The sequence below is a fragment of the Terrapene carolina genome, unplaced genomic scaffold (genome assembly GCF_002925995.2).
Source record: "Terrapene carolina triunguis isolate 2854851 unplaced genomic scaffold, T_m_triunguis-2.0 Scaffold84, whole genome shotgun sequence".
Lineage (NCBI taxonomy): Eukaryota > Metazoa > Chordata > Testudines > Emydidae > Terrapene > Terrapene triunguis.
In genome coordinates, this window is record NW_020664435.1 from 9,701,878 (window position 1) to 9,712,561 (window position 10,684).

General features: G+C 40.0%; 1 protein-coding gene across 1 annotated transcript in view; it reads right to left on the reverse strand.

Annotated features, from left to right (window-relative positions):
• The window catches only part of KAT2B (lysine acetyltransferase 2B), a 54,954-nt gene that overhangs the window by 32,724 nt on the left and 11,546 nt on the right, over nt 1–10,684 (reverse strand). The window contains exons 3-6 of the mRNA XM_024197360.3: nt 6,976–7,121; nt 6,275–6,364; nt 2,458–2,639; nt 844–1,035 (exon numbers count right to left, since the gene is read on the reverse strand). Coding sequence (XP_024053128.1) covers nt 844–1,035; nt 2,458–2,639; nt 6,275–6,364; nt 6,976–7,121 — 610 coding nt within the window. The remainder of the gene's footprint in view (nt 1–843; nt 1,036–2,457; nt 2,640–6,274; nt 6,365–6,975; nt 7,122–10,684) is intronic.

The window sequence follows — 10,684 nt, forward strand, 5'->3', positions numbered from 1 at the left end:
CTTACTAACCAAGGAGGGTTTATATTGCTCTTTACTCCTGTTAGTGTTAATCCATGCTAGCATTTGACAGCTCTTTGCTGAGAGAGACAAGGTAGATGAGCCAATACCTTTTATTTGACTAACTTCTGTCTGAGAGAGCATAGAAAGATGCGGAGCTAAACAAACTAATAGAGAACGAATCTATTGTACTACTTAGGGCTGGTCTACACTACCGCTTAAGTCAATGTAACTTATATCGCTCAGGGTTATGAAAACGACACCCTCTTGAGCAACGCAAGTTACATCGACTTAAAGTGCTGTCGACACCACGCTATGTCAGTGGGAGATGCTCTCCCGCCAACATAACTTCCAGCTCACACGGAGGTAGAGTAATTATGCCGACAGGGGAGCACTCTCCCATTGCCATAGCACATCTTCACCAGACACGATGCAGCTGCGCCAACATAGCGCAGTAGTGTAGACTTGCCCTTAGATACTTATGTGGTCTAAAGAAAAGGAAAAAGAAACAGAAACAGTGTCCAATCATAAATTCCAGTATAAAGTGAGAGCAACCCCTCTGGCAACAAAAACAGCCCCACGTATAAAACAAAACTCCATCTCAAAGAGATACAGCCACTGTATTAAATATAACTAGAAGGTATGAATATACTAAATGACTACATGTAGTGCAAGTGACAGCAGAGGGCTGGTGTAACATCTATGTGTCATTGAACATCGGAGTAAATAGTCTTTCTGTTGCAGATGTAACCAGTTAGTTGTTCTAACAAGCATTTTTGCATCTCAAGACAAAATTGCATATTGCTAGTTAACAATCTTAAAGGAAGATGAGCAGTTACTCCTTACTTTGGAAAATGGGTGAGGATTAGTGTTCGTTTCTCTTGAGGAAGCTTGTCTTTTTCCTGTCTAGCCTGCTCCAGGAGTTGCCGTCTCATAACAGTAAAGACAGAGCGTAGCAGAGTTCTCCCAAAGACCTGTGTGGTTTCGTATCGAGGTAGACTGTCACAGAACTGGGGAACATTGCAGTAACACAGCCACCTGCAGCAAAAAAGCCAGATAATTACCTCTACCTGGGAATAACCTGATGTGTCAAAACCACTAGCAACAAAAGAAGATTAAATGACTATACAAATCCAGATTAGGTCCCCTGCACATATAGCAAAGTAGCACTTGCATGGTCTGCCATTTCTTTGAAAAATGGGTAACTCCTTTCATGATCTTCCCAAACTCTCTCTAACCTTCAGACCCTGTAAAACACTCTTGCTGCTGAATGAGCGAGCATATCAGACATACCCTATCATAGCATATGTGCAGGAGGAATGTCACTTTTGTATTAGGACTGACCAAAACTATCTAAACTTTCCATCCCTCCCTTTCTCCAAGTCACTTTCTCTCACTAAATCTCATCCTAATATTCTCCTTTTTTCCATTAACTTACAAGTGACTCATTCCATAAAGGATTTTGTTATACTCTATTAGCAGACCAATATAAAAATACAGCATTTTGTGTTACATCTCTCCACGGGATGGATTGTGGCACTGAAGGGGTTAAGCAGCAGTAAACTTGACTATGTAGAGCAGCATAACAGTTAATTTTATAATCAAGATTTAAGTTTGATGTGGTATCATACTCCCTCATTTATACACGCTAATATGTATCATCACAGATGGGGGAATAAGGACTACCAATACGGTAGTCTATTATGATACCAATGATTCTTATTTACTTAGGAGCATTCATTTTTTATCTGAACACTTTTTGCCTTTCCTCTTTAATACAGCTGATGGAATTGAAGTTTTGTAAAAGTGATAAAATTAAGATTATCAGTGTAAGGATGGAGAGCTCGGTTGATCTTGAACTGCAGTCCTTTCTAACCCCCTCCTTAGAGCATTTGTTATTATATAAGACTAAGTAGCACCTCTGCTGTTAATCCAAAAAGCAACTATACTACTTTTTAAGAAATATAAGTTTACAGAAATTAAAATATATTAGTTTTTTCCAATAAGTCATTCCTTAGAATTCTGATGGAAGTAGTGAAAATATACATATGAATTTTCATTTTAAGGACTCTAATAATGCCAGGTAACCAGTTGGCTCTCAAATCTTTAAAGATGGTATTAATTTGCACATTTCTCATACTTTAGTTTGAAACAGAGGCTTTGAGATTTCTAAATTTTTTAAAAAGGTTTTTAAACAACAAGCTTCATGAACTTAAAGTGCATGAAATGAAGCCTGACATTCCACTAAGCATCCAATCAGATTAAGAGTAATTATTAAATACAGCCCCAATTCTGTAAATAGAAGTGACAGCATGGGCCTCTTATGACAGCATGGAACTTCATTGAAGCCAGTAGGTCTACAGGTAAAGACAATGGTTGTAAGAAATCTCTGTTGGTGCATCTAGCTACAGAATCAGGGCCTATATTCTGAAAGGGAAAACTGAAGCGAAACATAGTTACCTTGTATAGTTCACTTTATAGCCAGCAATGTCATCATTAGGAGATCTCAATCTTCGCTGCAAAGGTGTCTCCAGATGCCAGTAATTGATGCGGTTTAGAAACATTTTAGCCAGTTCAACTATCGTTTGCCTCTCCTTTGATGGTAGGTGGCTAAATTTGTACTGTACAAAATTATTCACTCCCTTAAAACAGAGGGTGAAAGTGATGATTATTTAACAATTTAGGCATAACCTTCTTTCCTGTGAGCACTACTAACTTTTTTTTATATATAACAGAACTTGTATTACAACACAGAGAAAATACACATTGGGTCGTTTGAAATATTTGCTCCTGCCAGAGGTATAACTAAAGTATTGGTTCTGCTAAATAGAAAGTCATGCCTGCTCAAGTGTGTTTGATTCTATTTCCCTCTAGCGACTGGCCTATAATAAGGGGTATAAACCGCTACATAAATCTCTTACTTCACATGATATAGAACTTTTACTGGGGAAAGGTCATGCGCTTTTTCTTGGATGCCCCACATGTGCAGTTTTGTTGATGACCATGCTGTACTCTTTGTAAACTGACATTCACTTGTTAGAAATTAACTGCTCTGAGATTTAGGCATGGGACTGAGAAAAGCATGTAACATACTAGCTAGGGTTAGGGTGACCAGATGTCCCGATTTTATAGGGACAGTCCTGATTTTTGGGTCTTGATCTTATATAGACTCCTATTACACCCTACCCCCTGTCCTGATTTTTCACACTTGCTGTCTGGTCACCCTAGCTAGGGTATTGCCATCTGAGAAGGACTAGCCAGCTGACCAATTGTGATTACTGTTACTGACTGGCCAGAACTGCATGCAAACTTAGCAGAATGTTTTGGCACAATCCGTCTGCTACTGAGTTGTCCACTCTCAGCCCACTTACTGTTTGCTTCACCGACCTAGAGATACAGATTGTAAATTCTTTGAGGCAAGGGCTGTCATTATATGTTTGTACTGCACCTAGCACAATGGAGCCTTGCCCTGGCTCAGGCCTCTAGGTGTTATCACAATATAAATGTCAGATAGTAGTATGTATGTGTAACACTGTTTTCTGCTGGAAGGAATTCAGATCTGATTAAATATTTGTGGTTGTGTCACTATCTTCTGGCATTAGCCGGAAAAGAGTATATACATCAACGTGTTAGCTGATGTGGTGGCAGTCTGCATTTCAGAAACAAAGTCTCTGGATTGTATCCCCCAATACTGTATGTGTGCCATGTAGTCGTGGATTCATTAAACTCACAGGGTCAGACCAACCCAATCATTGGTGAGTCATACCAACACTTTCCTGTTTCTGCAAAATATAAGTTTTCACTTAAGAAAAAAAGTTTCTATTCCTTATGATTGAAAAGACATCCTTTTACGGCAATCCATTTCAGTTCTGCATTCTGGTGTCAGCAGACAGACTAAAGCAATAGCTCTAGGAGAGATGTAAGCTTCCTGCAATCATCCCCATGACAGAACAATGCCAAAATGGTTTCAGGGGATCAGCAGAGGGCAGAAACAACCCTTCCTTCCTTCTCCCCATCTCTGCAGGAGAGAGCCAAACAAGGGGTCTGTCCTCATCCCAATCATCCAATGGCAGCAGGGGAGGGTGGGACAGGCTCAGAATTCACACACTGTTTGAGCCAAGCCACTCCCCTTGCCCCCAAGAGGGAAGAGAGGCACCAGTGGGAGCCTAAGATCCCCCGTTCCCCTCCTCCTCACCCACACGGAGGGGAAAAGGGTGGCATGCATGTCCCCATCACTCCCAGACCCACCAATGACACACCTCACTAGCAGTGCCGATGGGCATTAGTGCTGAAGACTACAGATGAAGATTTAAGGAGAGAGATCATTAATAATATTTAATTCCTGATCATGTAAGCAAAAACTTCCAGCTACTTTTGAATTGTGGGTGGAGCTTGGAGTACTTCCATCTTACTCCTGTTTATACAGTGTGTTATTTCTTCATGAATTGCCCGTACTGCGTATGCACATCACTTCACTGCACTCTTTATATTACCCCTTTAATAAACACTCAGTTAAAGATAATTAAAATGTGTCATTAAAATAAACTGCCACAATTCATACTCTTACAAACAAAAAATAGCACTGCGGCCTTAGCAAATTTAATGTGTGACTTAGATTCTTTTATTTTATAGCAATCCAGAATTTACCAGAAAATATTGTTCATTTGACATGAAATCGTTTCCGAATAAACTGTAAAGAGAATTACCCCCTCATATCAACCTGTAGAGATTTCTTAACCCAATTAACCAAAAGGAAAACTTAAAATGCTTTACTACTAAAAAAAGAAGTTCTGTACAAAATGTATATTTTAGGGATTAGGAGTATATAACATTACGTACACTAATTATTTTTTGAAATAAGAAATTTAGTACATAACATTACGTATACTCTAATTATTCCTAAAAAAACAAGGAATGCCACTGTGAAGAGTGTTATTTTACTGAGTTATGATAAGCTAAACTCAAAAACATTTACACAGTGTGCCAGTTTAAAATAGGCTATTTAATAAAAGAGTATACTTCCCATTAAGCCACAGACTGCTTGAAAGATATTCAGGCCCTGATTCAGTACAGTATTCAAGCACGTGAGCAGTCTCATTGAAGTTAACAGAACTGCTCCTGTGTTTGAGGATAAGCACATGCTTATGTATCTTGCTGAATCAAAATCGCAGTTTCTGTGTATCTTCTCTATCCACCTATGTATTCATAAAGGCACCAACTACTGTTGGTTTTCTTTCAGTTGCTTCTGCTTTGTAACGCTGGGGTGAAATCCTGGCCCCACTGAAGTCGATGGCAAAACTCGCACTGATCTCAATAGCACCAGGATTTCACCCCGGTGCTATATTCCTCAACTTCAAATGCCAAGTATACCAAAATAAACAAAGATTAGACCTGACATACATGAAAAAGGTACTTTAAGAGAGTCTACTATTTAAACCACAGCTGCTGACTTTAATTTTTCTCAGTGGGTGCTCCACCACTGCTTCACCCTGAAGCCCTGCCACTACTCTGCCCGTTCCCCCAAGGCCTCAACCTCACTCCACCTCTTGCCACCCCTGCTCCACCCCTTCCCCGAGGCCATGCCCTCACTCCACCTCACCCGACCCATCCACTCCCAGTCTTTATTCAGGCCTAATGTTATGGTGTCTAGTTTGCAAATTCATAAAGACTGGGAGTGGATGGGTCACTACAAAAAGTAATTTTCCCTCTGCTGATACTCACACCTTCTTGTCAACTGTTGGAAATGGCCGACATCCACCTTGATTGCATCGGCCTCCTTAGCACCACAAAACTAATTTTCCCTCTTTTGATATTCATCCCTTCTTGTCAACTGTTGAGAATAGGCCACTTCCACCTTAATTGAACTGGCCTCATTAGCAATGACCCCCCACTTGGTAAGGCAACTCCCATCTTTTCATGTGCTGTATATATATATATATACACTGCTTATTGTATTTTTCACTCCATGCATCTGATGAAGTGGGTTTTAGCCCACGAAAGCTTATACCCAAATACATTTGTTAGTCTTTAAGGTGCCACAAGAACTCCTCGCTGTTTTCGCGGATACAGACTAACACGGCTACCACTATGGAAAATAATTCAATAACTGAACACAGTGCCCTTCCCAACGGCTGGAGAGGAAATCATCTTCATGCAAACCTCAGATTCACCTTTGTTCAAAATGATACAGGGAACTAATATTCACACATTGCCCAAATCCACTCATGTGGACTGCAGCAGGGTCATTGTTCACAGAAATTATCATGTTCTGTTTTACCTGTTCAATACTGGGCTTCTCAAAGGGGGGGCTTTCCAAAGACCCTTCTACCACAGGCTTTCCCATCTGCAAGATGCATTTCCTCAAAAGCTATCAAAAAACAATTTTATTTTTAAATGGTTAACATCTTTATATAAACACTTGACAGTCAGTGAAATGTGTACTGGTACAACATATTAATTATTATTATTATTATTATTAAAATATTTGCTAGTATATGTAATAAATTAAGTTTGCAGCTAAATTAACTTCAGAGTTAATTGCTTTGCCCTCTGAAATGCACCAAGAAAGGCTGTTCTGACCATGAGTATACAGCTAAAGTAGCTTCATTGTCAACTGGCTCTTCTTCTGACTTGTAATTAAGGAAGATGCTGCTGATGGCTGGAAAGAAAATACATACCAAATGGGTGCTGACTTGGGACCAGACTCTGAAATCACTGGGAAGACTTCAGAAGTTAGGTACTGTGCAACATAAGGGTAGCAGAATCTAGTCCAAAATTAAAAACCTTATTACTATCCTGGAAAAAGGAGAGCTTATCCTACAAATTGTCTAAGTCAATACAAACATAATGGTCCATTAGGACAATAAAATTAATGTAAGTACAAAAGAATGAAAGATATGACAAGATGCTACATGTGTATCTAAAGTTGCAGAAATACAATTGTATGATGTTACATTTTGAGAAACATCTTCATCTTACCTTGAACAGGTAGAAGTAAACTTGTTTTGTATCTGCATCTTCTTCTTTGTGGACACAGGTGAAGAGATATTCCACATCCAACACTATCCCCAACAGCCTATTCATTTCTTCTTCAGACACATTCTCCAGGTGAGAAACATGAGCAGCTAAACAAAATAAAAATCCAAAAATTGTGAAAAAAAACTAGCTGGTAGGATGGCATTCTATGGCCAATAAGACATAATTTCAAAGACAACACAAAGGACGAACCTTGCAACCACGACCACCATGACGACTTAAACAGCACCTTTCATCAGAAGTACCTCAAGGCACAGGCTCCATATGGACAATTTTTATAACAGTTTACAGATGATACACTACGGCACAGAGATAAGTGACTTGTACAAATTCACACAAGTCTGTGGCCATGCTGAGAACAGAACCCACAAATCCTGTCTGCTACTGCCTTACTCTACCAGCAGATTGTGCTTCCACTATTTATGTCACCCACACTAACACAGCTTAGTGCTCTTACTCTCTTTAGTGTCTAGGTTATGTAAAGAGATTATGAGTATACTACTGCCTCCAACCTAATGGATCTGGTCCTAGAGCCAAGTAGTAGTGGCTCATGATTTTTAACCCAGAGATCCCAGGTTCGATCCCCACAGTGGCAATTTACAAGTAGCAATTTAACCAGCAATGAGAGAAAAATTCCTGCTCACAAATGAAAATCTCTTGCTTTAAACTAGGCACTGGTAAGTATGTTTCATGACTACTTATATAGTATCAAGTTCCAAGGATTCACAGTGTGGGTCACATTTGCAGTGCTCCTCCTGCTGCATGTTCTACATGCCCTTCCAAGCAGAAGCTTTAGGGAAGTGTTTTTCAAATACAGGGCCAGATTTACAAAAGCCAGCCTTTCCTTTTAGCACCTGCAAAATGCAAGCTTAATTTTGCACTTGCGATTTTTTTGAGGCTGCAGTTTTGTAGGTGCAAAGAGGGAAATCCACTGAAAGGTGGTCTCAAAACTTGGCCTCAAAAGTACCTCCAGGAAGACAGAAAAGTTAAACCTGAAGAAAAAACATTTTTGGTTCACAAAAAATGGTAAGTGGTCTTAACTGGCTCTAAGCCAAGAGTCCCTCCTCATCCCTCCCTACAGCTAGCACAATGTCTTCTACAGGTCTCTCCTAGTCCCTAGAAACTGGCTAGGGTCTTCAAGGTTATATCCATGATAAGGATTTGAAAGATGCATTTTCAATGAACAAAGACAAAACAATGATGAGCATGATAAAAGCCAGTAGCTTCCATTCCATTAAATTAGTAAAATTAATCCAGAAAGACTGAAGAGATTTAAATGACTAAAGTTTCAAGTGGCCTATCCCTCAAATCTTCTCACCTATTTCTAGACACATGATGAATGAAAGCTCAAAAACAGCCCAGTGACTTCTGGACTGGACTGGTTCCCCAGTATTTAATGATTTCCCTTCCCCTTTTATCAAGAATGATGTCTTTTGACAAAACATGAAGTGAACAGACTCCTGAAACATGCCAAACTGTCTGCATAACTACTACTGCCTTTGTAGTCATCTCCTCAAAGGAGACTGTTCACGTATTATATAATTCTAAATATTCAGTTTGCCCTTCACCTGTAATGTTAATTCTGGACTTTTATTTTTGTGAAAAAAGGAAATGTACTATTTGTTAAGGCATGACAATGTGACTGGCATTGTACTAGTCAAAGGAAATTGCAGTCCCTGCCCTGAGGAGCTTACAACTTAAGAGCCCAATACTGCAAAAACTTAAGCACCTCAGTAATTCTACTCACTGAAGTAGTCCCACTGAACTCCATGGCATAACCCACATGCATAAGCATTTGCAGGATCAGGACCATTTGCACCTCTTCCTATGCAATGCTTTACCATAGTATTCTTTAGAAGTGGAAAAAAACAGCTTTAAAAGTTTTAACAAAATAAATGTTAAACCTCTTAACATGAAGAAACGTGCTGTAAAATTATTCATCTTATCCTAGGAGTGAAATATGATTAGGACTGAGAAGGTATTTCCATCATACACTCCCGTTCTCAAGCACTTATGATTTCAAAGGAGGAAATGCCCTTTGAGTTGAAATTCCTTATTTTTTGTCAGCTCAGAGGTGATGTTTTGTTTTGGAAAGTTTAATCAATTCTTTGCAAATCCATTGACTTCAGTGGACTTGTACAGATGCAACTGAAAGCAGACTTTGGTGCAAGATATTTAACAGTGCATCCACTCCTTTCTCCTTAAAGGAGTGTTTGCAATATGATCTCTTATATCCCTAACATTCTCCAGCTGAAAGTGAGACAGTCATCATAAGCTATCTTCTTTAATTTAAAATATTTTGAGTTCCAGGCAGAGTAAAATGATTCCAATTTTGTCCTCCAACAAGATATGAAAGTTTAATACTTCCAGCTGTCAGTTCGGATTTTGCTAAAGTAATGAATTTTCACTTCTAGATCAGCAGCACATTAAAAATTGATAGCATTGTAAAAAACACATACACACACACACCTTGGATTCAACCAACAACTAGAGCATATCAGCATTACAAGCCAGCTACATCCACTTCCTGTACAACTGCTATCAGCATCGTATATATTATCTTGACTTGTGTGCGGTCATATGTCAACACAGAGTCGAACTAACCGCCATGTGGTGAACCCAACAGTAAATTGCTTCCAACGTATTAACAGTTTGTGTTTACCACAAATTGTCATTTCTGTATTATTGGTGTGAATACTTTTTAAAATCATCATATCAGTCTAGAGGACTGTTTAAAATTACGTTTTGGTCGCCCACCTCTAAAGGGCAAATACTAAAGCCCATCTACACAGAAATGCTTCCTTCCCTCCACTGGTACCAAATACGGAGTAACTCTGACCCAGAGCTGTGTAATCCCCATCAGTTGCACTATCCAATCCGTACCAGCAAGAAGGCAATTCTCCACAAGAGCGTCACTGCTTACATCCTTCTGCAGCAGCCAGTGCTGACTAACTCACAAACATCAGTTGCCATAAAGGAGAGAGTCGACCAGCCAAGCAAGATGCATCAGGGAACTGTGGCTATCCCCACATAGTAAAAAGATAACACTCATGCACAATACAGTAATTTGGTTCACAAGTGGCTAGATCAAAAGACTGAGTTGAGGACCCTGATGGAGAAATCCAAATTATTCCAGATTCGGTGTGTTCTTAATTAAAAACAACTGCAGCTGTTCTGATGCCGCAGACAGTCTGTTTTGTAAGGAATATACCATAGTAGAATTTAGAAGAAGTGCCTTGCATAACATAAGCACTCTTTATCTACAGCCTCAGACTGTTGTATTTAATAGAGGGTTCAGTATTATTAATTATTATTATTACTGAGAAAACAGAACAAACAAATGAATTGTCTAACTAGGATCACAATTTGTTATTCTTGGGTACATTAAAAGGATAGAGAGTAAATCACAGGCACTCGCACACAATAAAATATCAGGGCCGCCCGGGGGGGGGGGGTCAAGTGGGGCAATTTGCCCCAGGCCTCGCAGGGGCCCCCACGAGAATGTCGGAGGCTCCCCCGCCTCCGCCTTCCCCCATCCCCCATCGCCTCAGCGTGCCGCGTCCAGGAGCGGCCCTGGACAGCACTGCAGCGGCGTGGCTCGGGTGGGGCCTGAGGTCCTCCCGCTTGGAGCCGTGTGGTAAGGGGGCGGGGC